Below are 25,232 nucleotides of genomic sequence, written 5' to 3' on the forward strand. Positions count from 1 at the left end.
CCACACTTGCAAACCTTTGTGCCTCTATGGAGTCTGGCTGAAATCAATGGAGCATGCCTGTGTGTGGCTCCAAGTGCAGGATTGGGCCCCAAAGGAGACCACCTGGGAGATGAGCGGGGTTATGCTGCACTCCTCACCATTGCTGGTGAAATGAAGAAAAATGCCCTGTGGGTGGGAGAAGAAGCCTGCCTGCACCTGGAGCTCCCATAGTCCTTGATTCCACAGCCTGGAACTTGCCACAGAATCTACCATTTCATATTTTTAAAAAGTACACTTCTAATCCTCGTGTGGCTATTGAGTAACTAGTGTGATTGAGTGTAACCAGGGCTGGAGTCTGAGGCAGCCTGAAATGATATAATGTGGACACAAGAACAAATGGATATAAACCGGCCACCAGGAAGTTTAGACTTGCAATTAGCTGAAGGTTTCTAACCATCAGAGGCGTGAAGTTCTGGAACAGCCTTCCAAGGGAAGCAGTGGGGGCAAACAACATATCTGGCTTCAGAACAAAGCTTGATAAGTTTATGGAGGAGATGATATGATGGGATAGCCTAATTTTGGCAATTAATTGATCTTCAACTACTAGCGGTAGATATGCCCAATGGCCTGTGATGGGATGTTAGCTGGGGTGGGATCTGAGTTACTACAGAGAATTCTTTCCTGGGTGTCTGGCTGGTGAGTCTTGCCCACATGCTCAGGGTTCAGCTGCTCGCCACATTTGGGGTCGGGAAGGAATTTTCCCCCAGGGCAGATTGGCAGAGGCCCTGGGGGGTTTTCGCCTTCCCCTGCAGCGTGGGGCACTGGTCACTTGCTGGAGGATTCTCTGCACCTTGAAGTCTTTAAACCACGATTTGAGGACTTCAATAGCTCAGACATAAGTTAGGGGTTTGTTACAGCATTTGGTGGGTGAGATTCTGTGGCTTGCGTTGTGCAGGAGGTCAGACTGGATGATCATAATGGTCCCTTCTGACCTTAAAGTCTATGAAAGTCGGTATGTGAACATACCAGTTCAGCTCATTATGGAGACAACGTGGGGGAGGTAACCTCTTTTATTGGACCAACTTCTGTTGGGGAGAGACACAAGCTTTTGAGCTACACAGAGCTCTTCTTAAGAGTGGAACAGATTATTTAGCACAAGCAGTTAGCACATCTTATAAGGGATCATTCAAGGCAGAGGGGCCTTTTAATACCTCTGCAATCATAAGGCAATCTGTTCCACCTTGCAGTTTGAAGTACCTGTCCCAGCCCTGAAGAAGAGCTCTGTGGAGCTCGAAAACTTGTCTCTCACCAACCGAAGTGGCTTCAGTAAAAGCCATTCCCAAATCCACCTGGTCTTTCTAATATCCTGGGACCAACATGGCTACAGCAACACTGCATGCGGTTGAGATCACTGTATTGTAACTTCTGGACCAAGGCATGTTTCTGCTTTGGCTGCAGCTGGAGGAGTTGCCATAGATGCAGAAGGTGTAACATCTTCACTGGGGATCAGGGACTTGATTTGCTTTTTCATGCTAAAGTTGTGGTGTTTATGAGCGAGACCGATCCCTGTGTGCTGAGTAGGTCAGTGTTAAGGGGAAGCTGTGCCAGACTCTGAAGTGCTCGTAGGTCCTGCGTGGAGGCATTGCAGAAGCACTAAGCTTTGTTCTGGCTGGCTCTGTTTAGCTGTTTCCCCTTCTCTGTGCTGTTGAGTTTAGTCTCGGGGCTGTTTTGTTTTGTTTTTAATTTAGAGTAAAACTTGCCAGACTGAGAACACAGCTCCAAGCAGCGTGTCTGCAAATGAGTGGGAATGCGAGGCTGGTGTGAGGACAGCTGCTCACACCTTGGAGCTATGTACACTATGTGTCAGTCACTAAGGAGGAACTGCACACACAGCAACTCCAGGTGGGATGGGCAAAAGTTGGAGCCCTTTGTGTAAGCCTCCCCCTTAGGAACATAGGACTGAAATGGACCTTCTGGCTCCTCACGTCCAGCCCCATGTATTGCAGGCAGCCCAGTCCTATAGTTCTCTTCCTAAATTTACCAAGCTCCACCTTAAAATTAGCTAGGTTGTGTGCCCAGGCCTGAGAGTCATCTTGTTACCGCCTGCCTCCAGGGTGCTCCTGTATAACACATGGCCCTGGTACTGAAACAAGCGAAGGGTTAGTTAAGGAAAGACCGAGATTCCACTGGAAACAGGAGAGTGTGCTGGAAACAAATGGCTACACTACAAACCAAAATCATAAAATGTGAACTAGGAGTGACACTTATTAACAGTTCCCTTTCCTAGCTTGAACTTTGGGGCAAAACCTCCCTTTTAATCTGTTGCAGAGCTGGCTGGCTTCAGTGGAACCAGGATCCCATCTTCCCTGAAACACCCCTCAACACGATCTCTCAGTTCCCCTGAGCATCCTTGCAGCCCTTCTTTGGAGTCCTCTTTCTTGAACGCGGGTGCCCAGAATGGCACATGCTGTTCCAGCTGAGCTGCCCCCACGGCCTGGTCCAGTGGCAGAAGGCTCAAGAACCCTTCAGCTGCCAGCACCTGAAGGCTACTGACTATTGACTCTGATCCTACAATAGGATCTCACAGGGTGTTTGTGACAGGACCAGGGTCTAGGCCAGCTCGTGGTGAGTGACTTGTTCTTCTCCAGATAGGAACAGGGAGAGGCTTGAACGTTTGGGCTGGGGAAAGGATAGGGGCAGCTGGTGTGGGTGAAAGAGAAGGGACGTTGTGGTGGGAGGAGGGGAGTTAATGTTTCACACCCACCCCTCCCACTCCTGTAAGTCACAAAGTTCAGGCCTGCCAGGCCCAGCCCCTCAGCTCACCTGCTATACCCCTCCCCTGTCTCTCTGGGTTTGTATTGTGTGGGGCAGGGTTTTCCTAGAAGGGCAGCTATCAGCCAGGACGGGGGAGCCAAGCCCCTGAGATAGTGTGGCTGGGGGTGAGGGCTTACCTCCCAGCCAGCATCCTGCAGCAGGTACATTATTAGGACCAGGTGTATAATGTGGGGATGCCAGCAGTGCTTCGGGCTGAGCAGGGAGGCAGGGTGCCAAGCCCTGCACCCACGCTGAGACCCCCCCTTGCCCTGAAGAGCTCCCCCGCCCCCCCCGGAAGGGGAGAGGGAAGGGAAAGTTGTTCTCTGCGTTTTGCAGCTGGGGCTAGAGGACTAGAGCCCGGCTCGATCTGAGTCCCCGCCCGGAGCCTCCTCTCAGCCTTGTGTCTGATGGCGGGGAGGGGGGGGGCAAAACCAGGAGACGATCGAGCAGGCTCCGGCTCCCGGGCGCTGCTGGCTGGGCAGTGCCAGAGCGGGGACCCCCCCCCCCCAGCGCCGGGCTCAGCGCTTCCCCCCTCCCACGGGCTCTCCCGGGACACAGGACCAGCCCCTCCCCCGCCTGGGGAGCCGCCCCCCCCCCGACCTGATCGGCTTGCCCCGCCCCCACCGCTCCCCCCACCTGCTGGAGCCGCCCCACCTGGGCAGCGGGCCCCGCCCCCGACTCCTCCTCCCGCCCCGGGCTGCGCGCCGGCACCTGCCGCGCTCGGCTCGGCTCGGCTCTGCTCCGCGGCGGGATGAGCGCGGCGCTGCAGCCGCCCGTGCTGGGAGCCGGCGGGATGGAGCCGCTGCCGCTGGCCCTGGGGCTGGCCGCGCTGCTGGGTGAGTGAGCCGGGCCGGGCCGGGCCGGGCAGGGCAGCCCGAGGGGTGGGGATCGCCGGCAGCCCGAGGGGTGGGGATCGCGAGCGGCTGGGCGGCCGGACTCTGCCCCGGGGCAGGGACAGGAGCGGTCCCGGGAGGGGAGCCTCGAGCGCGGCGTCCCAGCAGGTGCGAGGCGCGGGCGTGGCTCAGCCCCCGGCCCCCCAGATCGGGGGGCTCCGCGCCTCCGCGGGGTGCCTTGGCGCTTCCCCCCGCCAGGCACGGGCTGGCTCCGGGCTGGGGTGACCGCTCCCCACCGGGAGCCCCGCAATCGGCCCGGGCAGACCCGACCCATTTCGCAAGTTTCCAGCCCCCGGGCAGCTGGAGGCGCTTCCCCAGGCTGCCGGCTCAGAGCCGGCCGCGGAGGGCCCCGGACCCCCTGGGCAGGTCCGCCTGGCCCTGCTGCGGCGGGGGAGAGGGGTCTGCGCCTGGGGGAGCCATCCCCGGACACTGCAGCTCCGGGCCAGCCTGGGCGCCCTCTCGTCTCATGGCTCGGAGCGGGGCCAGCCCCGGGCGCTTCAGCCGCAGGGCAAAAACCCGTGAGGGCGCCAGGGGTGGGATAATGGATCCCCAGGGGCAGCGCCTCCCTGCCCCCAGGCTGCCCGCGGGTTGGGTCCTGCCTTGAAGCAGGACAGTGGGTGTCCCTGGCGTTTTCAACACCTGGTCTAAGGGTAGCTGTGGATGTTCGCCTTGCCTGGGCCGGAGGACCCAAAATACAGGGGGTAAGGGAAGGGCTGGGTAGCCAAGCCGCTTCCTTACTGAGCATCACTTGTGTGCACAGCATAGCCTGCCTTTACCACCCGCCGCCCTGGAAAGGGTTAAACACTCTACCCCTGTGCGCTGCACACAAGAAGTACACTGGCTTTGGACCCCTACCTGAGTCCAGTTGAGCCGAGCTTTCATCAAACACGCCACAGTGTTTCTCTGCACAGGCTGTCGCCCTGGCCAAGTTGAGCTTTCTACTCCCAGCTGTGGGTCAAACTTTTCTATTTAAGTCTCCATTGTTTGTAGTGCGGTGAGTGTGCGTTGTCCCTGTTTGTTCCCTGAACTGGGTTTGTTCAAACTTTCCAAACGGAAAGTCACCTTTATGGAAAGAGACCGAGCCCCAGAAATATCAACCAGAAAGGAGAATGTTTTGGAAAGTTACAAGCAACTGAAAACAGGGTTTGAATGAGACCCATTAGGGAACCTTAACTGTCGTAGTCCTAGAGACCCTCCCTGAATGAGAGATTGATTCCAAGCACTGTTAGGATCTGGTCTGATCTCCTGCCTAACCCACGCCACAAAAGTTCGCCCAGAGTTTCCTGCATCAAGCCTGTTAAGTCCTGTCTGATTTAGCGTGGGGTTCGGTGTGCTCTGTACCTGGTGTATCTCTGAGGTCCAGTCATGGAGTTATCAAAATGCTTTTCTGGGTTTGACTGCTAAAGCAGCCTAGGTCTTCCAAATCAATCTGCGTCGGCCGCTGTCTCAAACAGCGGGTGAGATGTGGAAGAATGAGCTGCATTCTAGGCTCGTTCAACACGAGCAAATTGCACTGGTGTAACCGCGTCCGCCGGCGGTATGAAAAAGCCACCCCCCTGCACGGCGTAGTGATGCCGCCCTCAGTCCCTGTGTAGACAGTGCTATGGATGGTGACGGGAGGCCCCCGTCCGTCGGCGTAGGAAGCATACACTGAAGTGCTGCAGCACCGCGGCTCTGCTGCTGTTGTGTGTTAAGCGTAGACAAGCCCCTAGTCTGCCTGGGCAGCCCACAGCAGACGTGCAGTGTGTGCCCCTGGATATATCTTCTTGCTGGCAAGGACAGGCAGACAGAGACCTTGTCTGCACTGCAAACGTATGTCGACCTAAGCTACATCCGCGTACAGCCGCTGCAGTTATTACATGGCTGGTGCATGTGCACACTGGACGCCTGGTGTTGGTGGTGCACGTCCTCACCAGGAGCGCTTGCACCGATGCAGTCTGCTTTACTGACGTCCGTGTGAGCTGGTCAGGCATGATGCTCGCCTCTTTAAGACGCAGGACGGTTCAGAAACCTGCAAGCAGGGACGTTCTTTCCTGATCGGTGAATTGCCTTTGGGAATGTTGAAATGCTAATAGCGATCGTGGGAAAGCCAGCCTGTCTCTTGATCCCCTGGTTCACGAAGCCGTACACCGGTCACTTCGACAGCACCAAGGAACAATTCACATACAGGTTCAGCAGGTGCAGAATGACAGTCAAATGTGCCTTTGAGTATCTGAAGGGTTGCTGACCGTGGGCGGCAGGTATCGTAGGCAGGGGGAGGCTGTGCCTCCCCAAACAGCCTAGTGTAGCCGTGCTTTGCCCCCTCCTGCACATCCCAGTGCTCTCCCCTGGCTGGCTTGCCTCCCACTCCCGCAGGGACTTAAGGCGGCTGGGGCTGGGGCCGGGCCCCCTGGAACACTGGGGCTGGGGATGGCCTGGCTGCCCGGAGCACTGTGGGCACTGCGGCTGCACCGCCCGGCCTCCCAGAGCACCGGGGCTGGGGGCACAACTGCACGGCACTCCTGGGCTGGCCGCCCAACGGCACTCCTGGGCTGGCCGCTGCTGCTGGGGTTGCGGTGGGGGTGCTACTGCGGGGGAGGGGGTCAAAAGGGAAGGGTGGGCAGAACGGGAGGGGCCAGAGGCTAGCCTCCCCCGACAGCTGTGTCACTGGCTGCCCATGTTGCTAGCGTTGTTTGCTTACAAGATTGGCCTTCAGTGAGAAAAATATCCCAATGGTTATAGCTGCCAGTTGTGTTCTGCATAATATCTGTGAAGCTACAGGGGAAAAGGGTGGCGGTGGAGTGGCTGTTTGCTGAATGTGAACAGCCAGATACCAGGGCTATTAGAAGAGCTCAGCATGAAGCTATATGGTTCAGGGAGGCTTTGAAAGACATTTTTAATAGTGTGCCAGAGGAGTGTGTGTTGCTGAAGGGTGCTCTGCCTGGCCCTGCTCATTTTCAGCCCGGTATGAATCTTGTAGTGAGTGCAATGTACGTAGGACTGTAACATTGTCAATGCACTTATAAATAATGTCTGTGGATGATGTTATGGGTTCTGTGACAAAGTGAAGTAACAGGAAATTGGTGAGTGTCAGACCTGCTCAGCACCAGACAGCAAATGTTGTGAACTAATAAAGGTTAATTTTGTTCCAAAAATATAATTTTATTCCGTAACATGAACCAGGAAATTAAAAAAAAAAATACAAAACTTAATCAATTAAGGGAACAGAACTTTTGAAGGGGAAAGAACACTCATTTCCATTTCAGGTACATATAAACCAACCATGGCTTTCACAGGTCAGTGTATGTGATGCTGTGAATGTCTTTAATGTCTCCCAAGGTGGATTGGCAAGGGTAATGCACTGACCCCTGCTGCCACCTGGGATGTTGGGGGCAGGGAGGTATAGGGAGGTCCCGATATTGAATTCTCAATGGGCTGCAGGCGGACGCGAGCATGGGATTGTTGAATCTGCACGTCTGCCAGAGTCTACAGCATCTCAGTTTGCACAAGCACCTCCTCCTGCACATTCCTCTCCTTTACCTGCACCTTTCTCCTCTCCACTCCGTCCTTCTCCAGGCTGTCCGCAGTGGTGATCCTCCAGGCCCTGTGCTCCTTCCCCGATGCAGCATTGGCTTGCAGAATCTCCTGGAACATGTGACCCCCAAGTCCTCTTCCTCCTCCTCTTTTAGCACCACATCGCTTGTTGGCCTCCCTGGCCTTCTGGTACGCCTGCTGCAGCTCCTTGGGTCTCACGCAGTGCTGCTGCGGGCCCCTGTTGTAGCCGTTCTCCTGCCTCCCACCAAGCAATCTGCTCGTTGATGTCCATGTTTCTGTGGCTGGGTCAGAGCTCTTTTTGCACAGCCTCTTCTCCCCACTGGCCCAGGAGATGCAGTATCTTCTGTCCGCTCCAGGCAGGAGCGCTGCAGCGTCTAGCTGGCATGGTCAGCTGGGCGGTTACACTCAACAATGGAGAAGTGCCAGGTGCTTACCACACTAGGCAACCAAAGATTTCAAAAATACTCAGGGCTTCAATGGGGAGGGCAGTGGAGTTCACAACTGTGACCGGTGTGGTCACTGCGGGGCATTGTGGGACAGCTCGTGGAGGCCAGTAACAGCCAGTGTCAGTAAGGCAGTGTCTACACTATCCCTGTTGACCAAACTACATTGACCGTGACTCTCCGCTGCTCTGGGCGCTGATGTTATTAAGTCAGCGTACCAGGGCACTTATGTCTGTGGGAGCCAAATGTAAGTGAAGACCAGAGGTGGGCAAACTACGGCTCGCGGGCCACCTCCGGCCTGCGGGACCCTCCTGCCCAGCCCCTGAGCTCCTGGCCCGGGAGGCTCACCCCCGGCCCCTCCCCCGCAGCCTCAGCTCACGGTGCTGCTGGCACAATGCTCCGGGCGGCGGGGCTGCGAGCTCTTGCCGGGCAGCGCAGCTGCAGGGCCGCGGCCTGGCCCGGTGCTCTGTGATGCGCGGTGCGTGGCTGGCTCCATCCGGGCGGCGCGGCTGTAGTAACCCCAGCCCCCAGTGCTCCAGGCAGCGCGGTCAGGGGGCGGGGGTTGGATAGAGGGCAGGGGAGTTCAGGGTGGTGGTCGGGGCAGGGAACGGGGGTTGAATGGGGGCAGGGGTCCTGGGGGGTGGAGAGGCAGGAAGGAGAGGGGCGGGCGGTCCGGGGGGCAGTCAGGGACAGGGAGGGATGGACGGGGCAGGGGTCCCGGGGAGGCCGTCAGGGAACAGGAGGGTTGGATGGGGCAGGGGTCTCGGGGGCCAAGAAGCGGGGGGGGGGGTGTCGGATGGGGGTGGGGGCCAGGCCATGCCTGGCTGTTTGGGGAGGCACAGCCTCCCCTAACTAGCCCTCCGTACAATTTCGGAAACCTGATGTGGCCCTCAGGCCAAAAAGTTTGCCCACCCCTGGTGTAGACACATGCACAGCTCGGTTGACTTACACTGCCTTGTGTGGACCTAACCGTATAGCGTAGACCAGGCCGCTTGGAGAGCAGGTGGAGGCTGCAGTGATAGACGCCATTTCTGCTGTGCTGCTTTTTACTTTGCTTTGCCTTTTACCATTTGTGGTTCCCACAACCCTCCCTTGCCTCAAATGTTCTCTTGTCTTGGTTTGGCTTGATCTAATTTAGATGGCAATCTGCAGGACGTAGCATGTGGTTAATCTGTTTGTAGGGCACTGTGTAAGTGTGTCTGGGCCTTTATAAATGATTTGTGACGATATAACTTATAGAGTCCGTGACAGCGCTAAGCCCATTAAAAATGCTACCCTACAGATTCCCACCCTGGAATTGCTGAAATCACCGAGAGCTGGGAAAGGAAGTTACTTTTTAGTAACTGAAAAGTTTTGAAGCTAATTGTGAATTAACCGCGCTCACATCTGTGATGATCACAGCATTGGCAATCTTATTCCGTGTGGGCTCGCTTGGGAAACGTGAAGTCTGTCACTTTCCTTCATTTGGCACGGTTGGTGAAATCTGTGCGTGTACTGGAGTGGGGTTTCTATCTCGCTAGTGTAAAGAGGTGAGTTCTCAGGCAGCCCTACCTCCTGCTGGCTTCTTTCCTTCACCCCTGGCCCTCGACACCAGGCCTGTCACACCAGCTCTCCAGTGTTGCAGGGGCCGGGAGGCAGGCTATGTCCTGGACCCAGGCTGATGATTGGTTGCCATAATCTTTCCAGTAACGGTCTGGACCATTGCAATGATCTGACTGTAAAACAGGAGCCAGCCTTCTGAGGCTGGGGTGGGTATGCAGTGTAACCCTCCCACGAGGTTTAACGCCATGTGACTGGCCCGTGGTAACTGATGCTGAGCTACCCTACTTTAGCTATCGCAGGAAGGACCTTTCGGAGCCTCTCTGGTGCTGGAGGGGGGGTTCTGCTCTCCGGAAGGGACTGCCTGGTTCGATACATTATTGCAACACAGGAGAATTGAACAAGAGAATCAGGAAACTCCTCCTAAGAGCCAGCTGCACCAGGCTGTGGAGTCCCCCCTCCCCCAAAGGTCGTGGCAGTAGCTTAGGATGTTAACAAGATTGTGCTGTAAGGAACAGTCCTGCACTGGGCCCTGGGGAATGGGAGTGACTGTCTATTTCCAGTTCTAATTTCCATGATCCTGTTGTAACGCTCTGAGGCACGTCCAGAGCCATTGCGCAAAGAGCGTGTAAAGTTCCGAGGTTTAACCCGGGGGGGGGCGGGAGGGGGGGACAGGGAGGGGGATGGTTGTGACAAGGCAGACTCCATAGCCAGAGCCCTCCGTAGCTTGGGGGTCTAAAATTTCAATGAGTTTTCTCCCTGGCGAAGCCTGATCCGTACTTTCTAGCAAAGGGGCAAGACCCGCACGAGATGAAACTTCAAAAACAGACTCCGACGAGAGACTGCTCAATTGGAATTAATTTGCAAACTGGATACAATTAATTTAGGCTTGAATAGAGACTGGCGTGGATGTGTCATTACACAAAGTAAAACTATTTCCCCATGTTTATTTCCCACCCCCCACTGCTCCTCAGACATTCCTGTTAACTGCAGGCAATGGCCCACCTTGATTATCACTACAAAAGGTTCCCCGCCCTCCCCCCCCCCCGCTGGTAATAGCTCACCTTACCTGATCACTCTCCTTACACTGTGTATGGTAACACCCATTGTTTCATGTTCTCTGTGTATAAAAAATCTCCCCACTGTATTTTCCACTGAATGCATCTGATGAAGTGAGCTGTAGCTCATGAAAGCTTATGCTCAAATAAATTTGTTAGTCTCTAAGGTGCCACAAGTCCTCCTGTTCTTTTTGGGGATACCGACTAACACGGCTGTTACTCTGAAACCTGTTTGGAGTTATTTCCTTGTGGCACTGTTTCTGGACCCTTCCTGCAGCTAGCACTGCACTAAGGACAGAAGCTGGCAGGTGCATCATCGATGTAATGGGTTTTCAGCTTCAAATATAAGTCTCTCTAAATGACTCTAAAAAGCTCTTTTCAGTCATCTCTAATGTACATGCAGGCAGATCCCAGGGACACCCAGACCCTCACCAGAGGCTGCTGTTTCTTCCAAGAGCCCCTCTCTTCATGGTCTTGTTTGCAAATTGAAGTCAGTTACCTGGAAACCAGATTGACACTGGTTGTAGTACTTGCAAGGCCTGGGATGGGGGCTAGGCATTGCATTATATCTGCAGCGTATCTATGCTTAACTGGAGCCTAAATTCCACCCCAATGTAAAAATATTGAGCTAAACCAGCTCCTTGTACAATGAATGCCTAGCATAAAGTCATTCCCCGCTCCGCCCCCATCCCTGGCTGGGGCGCTAGGTGCCATCGTAACAAGGGACAGTTCTTTATTGTTTGAGAACCTCATCACCACATTCCTGTAGACTTGCGAATGCTGATTCAAAAGCCTGGTCTGTAGAAATGTTTTCATTTTTCTTTCAAATTCCCTGGAATAGAGAAAGATTGTGAATTCATCCATCTGCAAAGGGGGAGGGACCAACGCAAAAATGGAGTAAGGGAAACGGGCATCACTTCTGAAGCTGGCCTGCCTGAGAGCCTAGATTCCAGATGAAATCGTCCCAGTGCTTCACCAATTTCCTTGTTCTGGAAATACAAGGAAAACGCAACAACAGAATTAAACTTTGTGTCAAACTAATTGTCTCTTTCTTCCGTTTGGCGCAGCAAGAGTTAACGCAAGTCAGCCAACTTCTATCTAGAGTAGAGAAGTCACATTTTTCATGAATTTTACTCTCTTGAGTATAATGCTCCTTCTGCCCCAGGGTCGTGAGAAATGCAGTGGGGGACTTTCTCAACATGCACTGCTCCTAAGGCGAGCTCCTCATATCTTCATTTATAAATAGTCACTGCCCACAAACAGCCAAACTTTCTACGCCCCTGAGTCAGGGAAGGGAGGTTCCTGTTAGTGCATATTCCTCTTCTTAAAGGCTAATAACGGGGTCCATTCCAGAAAACATCACTTTGGCCTCCCTCAAAGTCCGTTTTTTTAGGATTTTCCCCCACTTGGGTCTCCTGTGATGCTCGCTCCTGAGCAAGGGTCCATCATGCTAATACCGGTGCTTCTAGGAGAGCGCTTGTCTCTTGGTTTAATTTCTGTCTCGGTTTCACATCGCGTAATCATCTTAATCCTATAGAGCGAGGTCATCAAAAGAAATCCGTCTTCATCCTTTAATTCCCAAATGTTTAATAGCTTATAGGGTGGAAATCTGATTGGGGGAGTGCACTCCGGAATTAGGAAGCACTGCAAAATGTCGGAAGTCTCTTTTCTGTGACCTTTCCAGTTTTATGGTGAGGCTTTTGTTACCTTGAAATATCCCGACTGGTCTCAGGACCAGAAATCCAAAGCATGATGTCCCCGTTTAAAATCTTGGAGGAGGCTTGCTCCTACCGTTCAGCCAGATGGGGTCAGAGCTGGTTTGTTAACTAATCCTAGTTTCACTTGCAACTAAATGATACGCCTAGTGTGATACGTTATATAATCCACACACATGCATCAGTGCAGTTCCTCTTATGGATACTGGTAACTGACCCGGCCAAACGCTGAAGGGCATTGATCACTACTGCACTGGCCACTCAAACCCAGACCCTGTAAAGCAGGAGTCAATATCGTCAGGCTGTAACGAAACTAGTACCCCAATAGCTCACCTCTCCCTTGGCTTTTATTTAATTCTGTTTAACTTGGTAGATCATGCACTTTGTCTTTAAGGCTGTTTCTGGCTCTGTGGAGGCGGAGCGCTTTGCCCTGGGCTCCTGAGATTCTCCATATTTACCGGAGCATCGTCAGTAGCGTGTGATGCCAGGGGCCGTGGCCAGAGCCTGATGCTATGCTGTGTTTTGGGTTTACACGTCCTTCTCATTTCCTGCCTGCCCTGCAAATGCCCATTTCCATTGGCTGGTGGCATCTACCCTCTGTGCCCTCCCAATCCTGCTGATGCCCTACAGCGGCCATAGCATGAGCTGGAGAGCATGTGCCTTTCCTCTGGGCATGTCGCAGCTTGTGCCAGACAGGTGTCCTCAGTGCTGGGGGCCTGGATGCCATCTGTGAGGGAGGAGGTTGTCTGAAATGCCAGTGGCTGCCTGGGCTCTGTTTGACTTCCCCCGCATGCTCACCCCAGGCCAGCTGCAAACCCTGCCACACACCCAGACCCTGAGCGGGGTTTGCCCTGCGATGGCACCTCGTGCCCCTGGAGGCTGCTGTGGTACTGAGGGCAGGGAGAGTGACTCCTCCGTTCTCAGCACTGGGCCAGGCAGCAAGGAGCTGGCAGGGGATGGGAGAGGGAGTAGGCTGGGGAGGTTGCTCCCTAGAGCCCCATTCTCTCCCTCCCTGTTTGACCCTAGAGGGCCTCACAGGCCACTGTGCCCCTGGATGAATTTGTGTTTGTGCACAGGGACTAGGAGCTCTGTCCTATTGAAACACCTGGGGCCATGGACAGCTACTTGCTGTCAGTATATGTGGTTATCAGCTGATCTCTGTGGATAGGACCCCAGGGCACAAGGAATGCAGGAGGCTGAGGTTTTTGGCGACCTGGGTCTCAATTCTAGCTTCTCCTGTGGCATTACGTGCAGTCTCTCCTCTTGTAAGTGTGTCCTAGAGCGATGGCCGGAGCTTCGCTCTGTGCTGTGTGACAGAACTGGCCCCGGCCCTGGCCCTGAGACGCTTTCCTGGCACACTGAGAAGTGTGACAGCTGCCACGATGGCCGACACTGGGGACTGAACCAGGGACCTCCAGAGCTGAAAGAAGGAGCCTCTCCAGCTTTATTTAAAGAGCCAGGCTCTGTAGCTGCAGCACTACATCCCATGTGGACTGGTTCTTGGGGGCTGGGGGGGCAACACTTGCTGGCCAACAAGGTACCGTGCACCCCCCAGGGGCTGACAGATGCCTGGAGTTCTCATCACGTCTGTAATTCTGACTTTTAAGGAAAATAAACCCAGCAGAGAGAGACTGAACAGAATCTAGCCCGCGTTAACTGCTGTAAAAAACGCCGCAGTCCAGTCCAATCCCAGCAAAGCAAACGCACACTGCGGGCAGGGGAGGCCCCTGGGGTGAGTGCCTGGGCAGGAAGGAGACCAAGCTGTGCATCGTTTGTATAGACCTGTATTTTCCAAAGCGTTCAGTGATTGGGGGGCTCCAACTCGAAACCCCTGAAAGGGGCCTGATGAGCAGAGCAGAGGTGCTCAGCACTTCTGGAAAATCAAGTGCAGTTAAGGTGTAAAATTGGGCTCCCAGAATCTCTGGTCACTTGAAAACTTGGGCCATTTGCCTCTCGCGGGTAGAGGCCAGTAATATAGCGGTGGGGATTCCCCATCTGTCTTCACTGCATGCAGTTCAGGCCAGGGGTGCCCCGTATCGCCATGCCCTAATATTGGGTCAATCTGTATCCGTGGGTTCTGTTATTTTGGTTGGACTAGGCCTGGCTGAATCCAGCAGGGATTGGAGTTGGCCATCCAAGATGGTACCAGCGCCGCAGCTGGTCCGAGAGAGGGACCTCAGCAGGGCTTTGCCTGCAGGCAGCCCCCAGCTGAAGCCTTAGGGCTGCCACTCCAGAGGCATTCCTGCCTCTACTGACCTCGCTGCCCCCGCTGGGGTTACCCTGTTCTGGCTGGTTCCAGGCCCTCCAAGGGAGGGCAGAAAGGTCTTGCACACAGAGGCTCCGCTCAGGCAGCGTGGAGGCCAGGGGCCTGAAGAACCATGGCTGGGAAGGAAGGGTTTGAGGCAAGGTGGAGTGGAATGGGGATTTCTCCTCCCCCTGGCTGTAGGTGAATCTGACCTGGGTACTGCACATGAAGTTGGTGCCTGGGAGAGAGTATCTGGGGCTCCCAGCAACAGCCTCTGAGTGGGGAAAAGGTGCCATAGCTGGGAATCTCCTGTCCTCTACAGGCAGACCTGTCTTCCTGTCAGGCCCCCCTTCCCTCCGGGACGAGGGGGAGACACCCTGCAGAGAGAAATGGCATAGGAGCTCCTGGGTGCTGAGCACTTGTGAAAATCTGGGGTGACTCTCTGGGCCCCATCTGTGAAATGGGGGTGATGGCTCTTCCCCTGCTCCACCTCGGCCAGGTCTATTTAGCACGCCAGTGCCCAGCCCGGTCCCCTGGCAGGGTCGCCACATGCTGCTGTAGGGCCCAGTAGCCCAACGAAAAGGGGACACGCCGAATCCATGAAGGAAACGGGGCTAGAAGGGCATCAGCCTGGCTTTAAAAACCCAGGTGTCCGATCTCTGTGCTGTCTGCTCGCGGTGCAGAGAAGGTACCTGTCTGCTGTCTGTCTGTCCAGCCTTCGCTAAAGGTTTCCCATGGGCCAGGCAGATGCTTGATTGGTAGGGTTTGCCCACCCAGGGAAGTTAATTCAGACGGAGGTAGTGCATGCATTTAAAGCAGCATTCTGTGTGGACCCTCTTATTCCAGAAGGAGAGCGTCCACACAGGGACGTCGTCAGGAATAACTCCCCTGGCAACAAGCCCTACCTCTCTGGGTCTGGAGTACAAGTCGCACCAGGGAGCAAGGGCCGGGCACGCGTGGTGTTCTGACTGCCTTGACTTCGCTGAAGTCAGCAGTCCAAAGTGTGCTCTGCTGCACCTCGGACATAATTCACACTGTGAACTTTTTAAAGCTGTATTAGTTTATATGGGCATAAGCAAATAACCCCTGCAAAGAGCTGCCAGACGTCCCCTATGGGCGGCATCACTAGCCCCAAGGGTTCAGACATTGAGTAAGCTCCTCAAAATCACAAGGCTTCAGAAATAACCCTTGAGCGCTGATTGTCTCTGTGTTGAAGCCTTTAGGGTCATTCACACTTGAAACTTTTCTCTGCAACCATGATATTCCTGTTTGATTAAGGAAAGCCAAGAGTCTCCCCTAATCCCCTGACTCCAGGAGCTGGGGCTCCAAGGAAAAGGCCAGATGTGGCGAGGCTCCTGATGAAATGGGGAGAGTTGCTGAGGCTGTGGGGTGCCAGGGCTGCTGCTGCTCCACTGGTTTGGCTGTGTTTGCAGTGACCCCTGTTGCTGACGCTGTGAAACTGAAACTCCGACCCCTTCCCAGCAGTGCCAATGCCAGGAAGAGGGCTTTAAACCAGCAGATGGGCTGGGATGTCAGCAAGGTCAGTGACTTGTCTGGGACATACAGCTCCCGAGGCCGGATGTGAATCAACCCTGGTTCTCCCCAGGCCCTCAGCAGAGTGTGCGGCTAGGGGCTGGACGGTTAGCTCTGCTACTCTCCTTCCTGCCCAGCACTTACAGCCATGGTCAGGCACAGGGAAGGGGAGAGTCCATTGTTGTCCCCTCTCCTGGGAGAGAGTAACAAGTCCTCTGCCCCTCTGCAGAGAGAGAACCAGAAGGGTCATCGAACCTATCCCCCTGCCAAGGTGCAGGATTTGTTGTGTCTAAAAAGCTAGCCCATGGATGGAGTAAGTCCATCTTTCCAGGCCTCCTCTGAACCCTGAGACGTGAGGGGCAGGGCTGATGGCAGGAGAGAGGGGACCCGCGGGAGGTATTTCGCAGAAAGGAGAGGTTGGCTAGAAAGGAGTGGGAATCTCCAGAATGAAGGGGGTGAAATAGTACAGCTAGATTCCAGGGCTATTCCTCCTGCCCTGAGAGGTTTAATAGTTCTTCATCATATTTAAATAGCCAGATGTGCATCCTAGTTAGTGATTGGGTCTATTTCTACCAGTGCCTCATCAGTACAGCGCAGGCAAGGCCTGTGTTATCATTAAACTCATTCAGACTGCAAGCTCTTTGGAGCAGAGATCGTCTCACTGTGTTTGTACAGCCCCTAGCACAATGGGGCACTGTGCTCTGTCGGGGGAACTTCTACCCACTACTGCGATACAATATCCTGGAGCTGGACACACGACGTGTTATCTACAGTCGTATGCAAAATTGTATGAGAAGTAGTATGTGAGCTGTACTGTACGTGCATGCTCACAAGGGGCAGAATTACGGCTGATGACTGGTAAAAGCTGGATGAAACCTTGTTATGGGTTGAGTGAAAACCTCATTCAAACTGATGTGTGAATGAGACCACTGAAGAGAGTTGTTGGAAGGCAGGTAAGGGGCCACACCTAAAACAAACCTTCAAAGCCTGCCCAGAAACTAGCTTCGGGTGGGCAGAGAGTTGGGCTGGGTATTGTGTGCCCAGGAGAACAGACAAAAGAGAAGTGACAAGAACACAGGGAGAGGGAGAGGCAAGAAAGCCGAGCAGGAGCCTGGGAGCACAGTGCAGCTCTGGAACAAGCTAGAGAGCTCTTGGCTTTGGTGTTGGCTCAAGAGCCTTGGGGCTGGCGCTAAGAAACGGGTCCTCTTGTTCCTGGTTCCTTCTGCATTCGGAGGCCCAGGACTTTGTACGTTCCTTGTAAATAAACGAGCTTGCGTAAAAGAGAATACCAGACTCTTTCAGTGTCTCCTACCAATGGGAACGTTCGGGGCCCTGAACTTCAATTAGCCGCTTGGGTCACAAAGGGGCCAACAATTGGAATATTGAATACAGTGTTTCCTGGCTTTTGAGTGGCTAACGTTCCATTCAAGTCTCTCTTGGCCTGGATTTCATAAGATGTTTTTCCAGCATATCCGAGGCAGTAGCGGAGGTGAGGGATTCTTTGCAGATGTGACTGCGGCAGGAGCTCTGAGGGGAGCGTGAGATCAGTACAAGGTTTCGGTTGGTTTTTGTTAGATGCGCAAACCTTGGTGGGGGAGCGTGTGAGCGGCAGCCTGGGAGTTCTTTGCTTGTCGCTGTTTCGTGCCCTGCGCCGGTCTGGAAACGTGACGCTGTAGCCAGTAGAGTGAGTGTCTCTAGGATTCCCTCCTGGCTCCTCGGCCAGAGGGACTGTCACCACCACCGCAGACTGAGATGACGGGCTGGGGACTCCCCATGGAATTGGTGGGGATGCAAAGCGTTTCTGAACCTACATCCATGGAACGCCCTGTGAGGTTCACCCTCAGTGAGGCTGGGAGGAGCTGGGCTCAGCAGAGTGGGGCTGCAGTCCTGGGAACTGCCTGCCCCCCAAATTCCTCTTCCACCCAAGCATGGTGGGCAGCCCACCAGAAAGATGAGGAGGGTGAGATGGGAAGGAGAGGCAGGCTGGGGGAGTGGAGGAAACTCGGGAGAGTTGGGGCACATGAGCCATAGGAGCAGAGAAGGCTGTGACTCTGGTGAGGGGACCCAGGGCCTGGTCAGTCTCAGGGTAGCTGGAGTTTTTTGCATTGCTTTTTGAGCAGATAGGTCTTGGAACTAGGCCTGCTCTTTTTGAAGTCTTTGGCAAAATTCCTGTTGCCTTTGCTGGGAGAAGGGTTGGCCCCTAGGGGTCCATGGAGAAAGGAAAAAAATCCTGCCCTGCCCTTGTGGGGCCCTTTCCAGCATGCAAAGCTACTCCTGAGCATCAGCATTCTGCCCGGGTAGCGTTGGGAACCCGCCGTACACAGGTGCAAACAACAGGAGGGGATGGCAACCTTCTGGTTCTGGAGCTGCTAGATCCCTCTCAGGGCATTGTTCCTGGCTTTTCTGTGAAACCAGGATGGCTAAAAACTTACACTTTGTTGAAAACAAAAACCAAGAGTCTTTCATCATCCCCTGACTCCAGGAGCTGGAGCTTGGGGAAAACCTTGGCTATTGTGAGACAAGGCACCCCTGAAAGGCAAGGGAGAATCTCTTGACAAGTAGCTCACTGTCACTCGACAAGACTGTCCCTCTTTGAAATAGAGAGAAAGAGGGAGAGAACAATCTTCAGCAGCTGACCTGGCCCCTTTAACACGGAGGCAGTTTGGGGACTTGCAGTCTGCTTCCTTCTTGTGAAGGATAAAGTGTCCATATGGTCACAAGGAAAAACAAAGTGAGATCAGGGTGGTCAACTGAGGCTAATGCGAGGCTAATGTCATCTTACTGTGTCAGGCGAGAAGCAGTGTCCGGGCAGCACCTGTTCCTGCTTTCAGGGAGAGCCGTTTTCCCCAGCATTGCTCTGGAGCCCAGCAAGATGCCCGCAGTAGCTGCGGTTGAGGTACCCGGCTGGCTAGCTCTGCAATCCCCCCTGGATTTATTCTGGATGCTGGAATGAGTTTTTAGCGACTCTAATATCCTTAACGACAAAACCTCTGCTAAAACCCCCGTGCTCAGAAAGGCACAACACGCAGCTGGGGAACAGCATGTGACCTGCTTGGCAGCTGTCTCCCACAAAGAAATCATTAATCCGGTGTACCTGCTTCCCTCCGCCAAAGTAATGAGAAATGCTGGGGTCAGAGGGCAGGGGACAGTGGGGCTGAGGGGCACGTGCATTTGGGTGCCTCTGTGTAAATCAGAAATTCAGGGGGCAACTGTTCTTTAAAGAGAAAGCATTTTCCATCTGGCGGATGGGGCCGAGGCAGGAGTTTCCCTTAGCTGGCCAGGTGCTTAGAGCCCATACATGTGAATAAAAACCGTGCTGCTCCTGAGCACATCAGCGCAAAGACCATGCAGGTGGTGAAAGAATTAGCTCTGCCGGCGGTGGTGGTTGCTGCTTATATTTGCCCACTAAATCTGCGTCTGGCTGTGGTGGTTTCCAGCAGCAGGGTGAAGCAGGTTTCCGATGGGTTTGATAGTTAATGTTTTGTACTGTCTGCCTTCCTGCGTCAGTCCTAGAGCCCTCTGAGCCGGAAGGGGCCCCAGTGGCTCAGCGGTTCCTGCCCTCTCCCCTGGAATTACGGCAGGGATGAGTTTTCATTCTCCCTCAACCAGGCGAGTTCGGCTGGGTGACGTGCTGTGCCCTCTCCCCAAAGCTCAGCATGTGAGCAGTTGGATCAGATCCCGGGAACGGAAATCATATTGGGCAGGGCCAAGCTCTGGTCGGGCAAGCCAGGGGGTACCCCATGTACGTCACGTCACAAATCAGGCCTTCTGCATCTCAGCCCAACCTTCGCCAGCGAACAGCCTGTTCCTGCAAGCCCCGCAGGGCAACCCGGCTGCCTGGGGACCTGGGTCTGGGTCTCACCAGCTGTTGTCATGTGCTACGTAAATGCATCAGCAACGCCAAAGATCCATGGCTGCAGGGCCAGGGCTCGGCTTTTCTCAGATGCATCAAACTCTTTCCTGGGCTCCCCCCGTCTAGCGAGGCCACCCCCTGCCGGGGGAGGGGGTGATCAATCCAGAGCAGCAATGTGGGGACGTGCTCTGGGTCAGAGGCCTCGGAGCAGTCCCTGAGTGCAGGCTCTTGCCATCATGTCACTGGTACTTCAGCATCCCCAACCTGACTGAGAAACAAGCGGGTGATTCTGGCTCTTTGGAGGTGGGAGGCTGCCTTTCCCCAGCCCTACCCGCAAGCGTCCTCCCAGAAAAGCAATGGGACACTCCAGTTCCTGCCCAGTGCAGGACTGCTCTCTGAGGTTTGGTCTCCAGAGCTTTGGCTATTGTTTAATGTCGAGCAGTGAAGGGTCATTGATTTCCTGCTGGGTTTCCCAGATACCTACCCTACGTTGTCTTGTATTTTATTTCATCTCTGGATACCTTGTTATATCACACAAAATTCCTCTCCCCCTGGGGCATAGGGTATTACTGTCTGGAGGTGAGCTGTGAGCAGCCCACTCTTGATGTGGGGGTCAGGAGGGCAATTTACCAAGGAAGGTCAGGCGGCTGATACAGGAGACTCTTCAGGATGTTATTTCAGTAACATCGCATCAGGAGTCAGATGCGATGTTACTGAAATAGCCCAGCATCGCAAGTTACCAGCAGAGGCATAGGGATGTTTGCTACACAGGGCTAAAGTCTCTCTGCAAATACCCTCTGTGATTTCCCTTGGCTGTAAGGTGTGATTCACCCTTCTGGGGCAGGGTTGCTCCTGGTCACCATCTATAAGAATTTACTTATTATTCTGAGCCGCGGTACAGACTATGGGGGTGTGGATTGTAGAGTGCGCTAGCGTGTTACAATCTAACTGCCCCACGTGGTGCGGACTAAAAGGGCCCCAGTTTGCATGAAGCTGAGAGAGGTCGCATTAACGCAGCCCTGGGTACCTTTCGGTTTGTGCCAGCAGCATCCACGTGGGGCGGTTCGAGTGCCACATTTCGGTGTGCTCTGTAATTGACACCCCTGTTGTCGGGCAGTGGCGTAGTATAGACTGGCCCTGTGTTTATGGGAAGCAATTTCGTCACAAGGCCTTAATTAAAAGAGAGTGTGTGTGTGTGTGTGTGTGTGTGTGTGTGTGTGTGTGTGTGTGTGGGCGGGGGGCGGGGGGGGAGCTCAGTGGTTTGAGCTTTGGCCTGCTAAACCCAGGGTTGTGAGTTCAATCCTTGAGGGGGCCATTTAGGGGTCTGGGGCAAAAATTGGGGATTGGTCCTGCTTTGAGCAGGGGGTTGGACTAGATGACCTCCTGAGGTCCCTTCCCACCCTGATATTCTATGATTCTATGAAAAGATCAAAAACCAAAGTGGGGATTCTGATGGAAGGAGGAAGAACACGTCTCTTATTGAAAGGACAACAGGCAGGTGCCAGAGGATGGAGTGGGTAGCAGTCCTGGACACTGTGTGCTCGCTTAACCGTAGTTTGTTCTTGTGTGCAGCTTTGTTGCACTGCTTTAAAGTAAACACAGACGTAGTTTTTTAAAGCCACCATGCTTTTGATCAGGAGCCTCGAGTCGGAGGAGATCGGGCATGTCCTGCCTTCCTCTGGAATCCCCCTGCTTCTGTCCTAGGATGTGTTCCACTGTCAGAAGATCGGTGATCCTAAGGGCACGCTGCTGAGCACGGTCCAGCCCTTCCCTGCTCCCTCTTCACTTGCTGTTCACACCCTACACACCAGCCTCCTCCAGTTTAGTTGTTAACTTCTCCCTTCCCCTGAATATCTGTCCTGGCTGATTTTCTCCTCCAATATGTTAGCTCGACTGACTCTATCTGGAATTTCTCTGGTGCCTCCCCAAATTTCTAACCTGTCTAGGTCCCTCGGTGTTCTTCCTGTCCTGCACTGGTACCCCAGTGGAGCGTTGGGTGTGGACTTCATTATTATGCGCTCTCCTCCGTGCCCTTCCAGACTCTGAATAAACATGTTAAAAATAGAGAGCTGGATTTTGCCAAGTGACCACCTTCATCACATTATTATTTAATAACGATTCTAATACTTTCTGTAAGCAGATCTCCAAGTGCTCAACGATTCTTGACCGCCTTGTAGTGCGGTAACGCCTTGGAGAGCCAGGCACAGGTCAGGCACTAGGCGCTGTACAAACCGAACGAAAAGCTGCTCCCTGCCCCAGCGAGCTCGCAGCCCAGCTGCATTCGTGAGTTTTCCTTCCGCCTTGTCTCACTACGAGCTGTTCTGCAACCACAAGGCAGGTGTTTTGTAAAGGCGGGGGGAGAGCTTTGAGAATCGGACGGCACAGCCTCTTCCTCGTAACGCTTATTTGTGATTTTCAATAGATATTGAAATGTCCGTTGATAATTGTGACCCTATGGGGTTTTTTTTGGGGGGGGGGCGGGATGGGTGTCTGCCCCACACAAGGCCTGAAGGGGGTAAGGGGGCCAGGTGGGCCAATTAACCGCCTCGGCTGCACCTGGAGGAGGAGCCAGGGAGCAATGAGGACTAATTAAAGAGGAGGCTCAGCTGCCCAGGGACAGGAGGGGCCTGTAGAAAGCCCAGTAGCAGAAAGCCGAAGGGGGCTGCAGAGAGAGAGAGGCTGCAGGGACACTCAGGGTGAACGAAGGCAAGGTGGGAGTTAGCCCAGGGATACAGCAGTAAGGGTCAGGACTGTGCAGACCTTGACTGCTTGTTGTAGGGTCCCTGGGCTAGAAAAGGACTGGGTTCCCCTTCCAGCCACTGGAATGCAGGGCGATTAAGGGGCAGGGCAAGGAAAACCTGCCTGGGACAGTGGGTCCTGAAAGACTTGACACCCCGGAAGGAGAGGACTACAGTGACCAGGCCAGAGGGCCAAGCCCCAAAGCGGGAGCAACTGAGTCCTGAGAGAACGAGACTGAGGGTGACAGAGTGCAACTGCAGGAAGGGGTTCAGCCTGGCAGAGCTAATCCCTAAACCTGGCCAGAAGGAGGCGCTGTAGTGGTGAATAGAGCACCCTGTGGTAGGAGGGTAAATCAGACGGCTAAATGTCACGAGCCTCTGCAGAGTAGACCATATTTGCTAAGACTCCAGGACGCTGGACTGGAAGTAGCCAAGTTCTAAACATCTGATCTGGGCATGCACAGATATCGTCGAACACTCGTACAGATTTCTTGGCTCTTCAAGGCAGCCTTATAGGGAGACAAGCTCTCCGCCTCCAAGCGGCGCCGGTCGTAATGGCACCTGCAGTTAGCTGTGGGGAGGGGGCGGTGAAAGGCGGCAGGAGTTAAACATAAAGCACAGGTGAGGCCGGCAATGAGCTGACTGTGACAGGTGGTGTCTCAGGGGGGCTGAGGCAGAGCAGGAAGGGAGGGCTGCTTGTGGCCCATTGCTGGGTAACTGTAGCATTGCACTTCCCAGCTTGCCTGGGGAGTAGAGAGACTGCAGCAGTTGCACCCCGCACTTGGTCTGGGTCGTAGGAGGACTGAAGCGGGATTAGCCGTCCCGGTTCTTCGGGAAGGTTCCAGGTGTGTGTGTAAGCGCCCTAAGGGGATTAAGGCACCTACGGAAGCTTGAATTTGGAAGCGCGAGGTGCCCATGCCGGTCTGTGGAGGCGGGCGGCTTAGAGAACCTGGTGCTGTAGGTCACCCGTGTGCACGGAGCACTCTCACGAGGGCGGGGGAGACGCTGCTGCATATTAATTGGAGCACAGTGACGCTGGGCTGGGGACGCCCTGAGACCGTGACCTCATGCTAGAGAGGGAGAGCAGCAGCTCAGGGCCACTGTGTGCTGACATCTAACCCAGCCTGCTGCGTGGCAGCTGAGCAGGGGGTCAGGTGGGCTGTGAACGTTGCACGGCAGAGAGGCCGTGCTGGGTGGTTAGGCCGCTCTCGGGGGGCGGCGTTATGGAGTATTGGAGTGATGGCACGAGCTGCCTGCTCCAGACGGGGGGACACGGGCGTTCGTCAGGTGAGATGAGAGCAGTGACGCAGTCCTAGCAGTTGGCTTGGCTCGGGTTCGAAGGTGTGTGGCTGGAGGGTGCTGGCTGACGCCTTCCAAAGCGTTCGTGCAGACTCGAGCAGGGCCCCTCGCTGGTTGAACTGAAATCTCAATTCAACCAGTTTCGCCCAGTGCTCGAGGTTACTAGGCTTTTAGGAGGTGTTAGTTAGAATGCGTTCGCCAACGCCTCTCACCCGCACACCTGTAAATTTCCATAAGACAAGGCCGTAGAGCTTTGTGTCACGTTAGCTGATTAGCCAATTGGAAGCTGACTTGCGTGGCTATTGCGTGTGGCGCGAACTGCTTCCACGCTCGTGTCGCTCTAAGAAGCGACGATGGATCTGTTAAGCAGGGCTCTACAGCTCCCATCAGAGCCCCTCTCTCCCACGGCGCAACCCCTTCATCCTAGCTAGGTAGGGGAAAGGCCAGGAACCAGGGAGAGGCCAGTCAGGCTTTGTGGGGAAGTTGTGGCTGCACGGCGAGCCAGGAGCTGGAGAGAAGCCTTGGGCTGAGTGGAAGGGCAGGAACTGTGCGCGGAGCCATATGTGGAGCTGCCGGACATCACAGCTGGGTGAAGGTCTGAGTGCCACTTATGGGGGAGCAGCAGCAGCTGGGCTGGGAGCCAATGCCCAGGGGCTCCAGTGAGAGACAGGAAATGAGCCTCGCCTGGGAACCTGCAAAATTTGCTTGAATAGAGACTGGGCTAAAGGGGGCACCCCCGGCACTGGGCCAGAAAAGCCCTGACTCTTGATGGGACGGCCCCAGGGCCCGAACGGGAACCGCTGTGGTTCACTTTGAACTGTGACTGTCTACACCTCTGTACCCAGCGTGTCTGCTGCTTTCCCCTTTCCTGCCAGCCGTAGGGAAACCTTTCCCTTCGCCGTGTGTCTGAGTGGTTACTGGGGCCGCCAGGGCTAGTCCCTACAAGGCCTAGCTGCTGGAGCACCCACAGAGCACCGAGTTACGCTGCAGCCTGGCATGCTACTGGCAGCTGCGGGGTTCGTTCTGCTCAAGCACTGAGCAGCCCCAATAAACACAGCACGTTAGACTGCGTGAGTGAATAATTCATGCTTTGCAGATGGACGGGATTGTGTTATAATAGCCCAGATCATTCACACTGCTGGTAAGGGCCTCGCCTGGAGTCCCTGTTGCTCCCTGACTGGCTGGCCGGGATTGCGAACAGCACAGTGTGACCCAGGAATTTCACAGTTGCGTAATCAGTTCTGGGAATACTCGGGCACATGAGTTAAAATCTCCCTCACTGGGGTATTCGTGCCGCTGCAGTGCAAAAGTTCCTGCGAAGGGAACACGCGAGTGCAGACCGGGTCAAATCACAACTTGATTTTGAATTTGAATCCCTTGTGAAAACCAACCCCGCTCCTCGGCTGTACCCAGGCTGAGCTCAGCCACGTGCACTGAGCCAGCGTCGCATGGCCGCCACGGGGCAGTCATAGGTTCCAAGGCCAGAAGGGACCTCTGTGTCATCTAGCCTGAGCTCCTGGATAGCACAGGCCAGAAACCTGCCCCCAGGCAGTTCCTTTGGAACTGGAGCAGAGCTTTTAGAATAACTT

The 25,232-nt window shown here is 54.6% G+C and overlaps 1 protein-coding gene across 1 annotated transcript in view; it reads left to right on the plus strand.

The window, feature by feature from the left end:
- Positions 1-3,494: 3,494 nt before the first annotated feature.
- The window catches only part of ESAM (endothelial cell adhesion molecule), an 89,642-nt gene continuing 67,904 nt past the window's right edge, over positions 3,495-25,232 (plus strand). Inside the window, exon 1 of the mRNA XM_073321112.2 lies at positions 3,495-3,629. Coding sequence (XP_073177213.2) covers positions 3,545-3,629 — 85 coding nt within the window. The 5' untranslated portion in view covers positions 3,495-3,544. The remainder of the gene's footprint in view (positions 3,630-25,232) is intronic.

This window comes from Lepidochelys kempii, chromosome 22 (assembly GCF_965140285.1).
Source record: "Lepidochelys kempii isolate rLepKem1 chromosome 22, rLepKem1.hap1, whole genome shotgun sequence".
Lineage (NCBI taxonomy): Eukaryota > Metazoa > Chordata > Testudines > Cheloniidae > Lepidochelys > Lepidochelys kempii.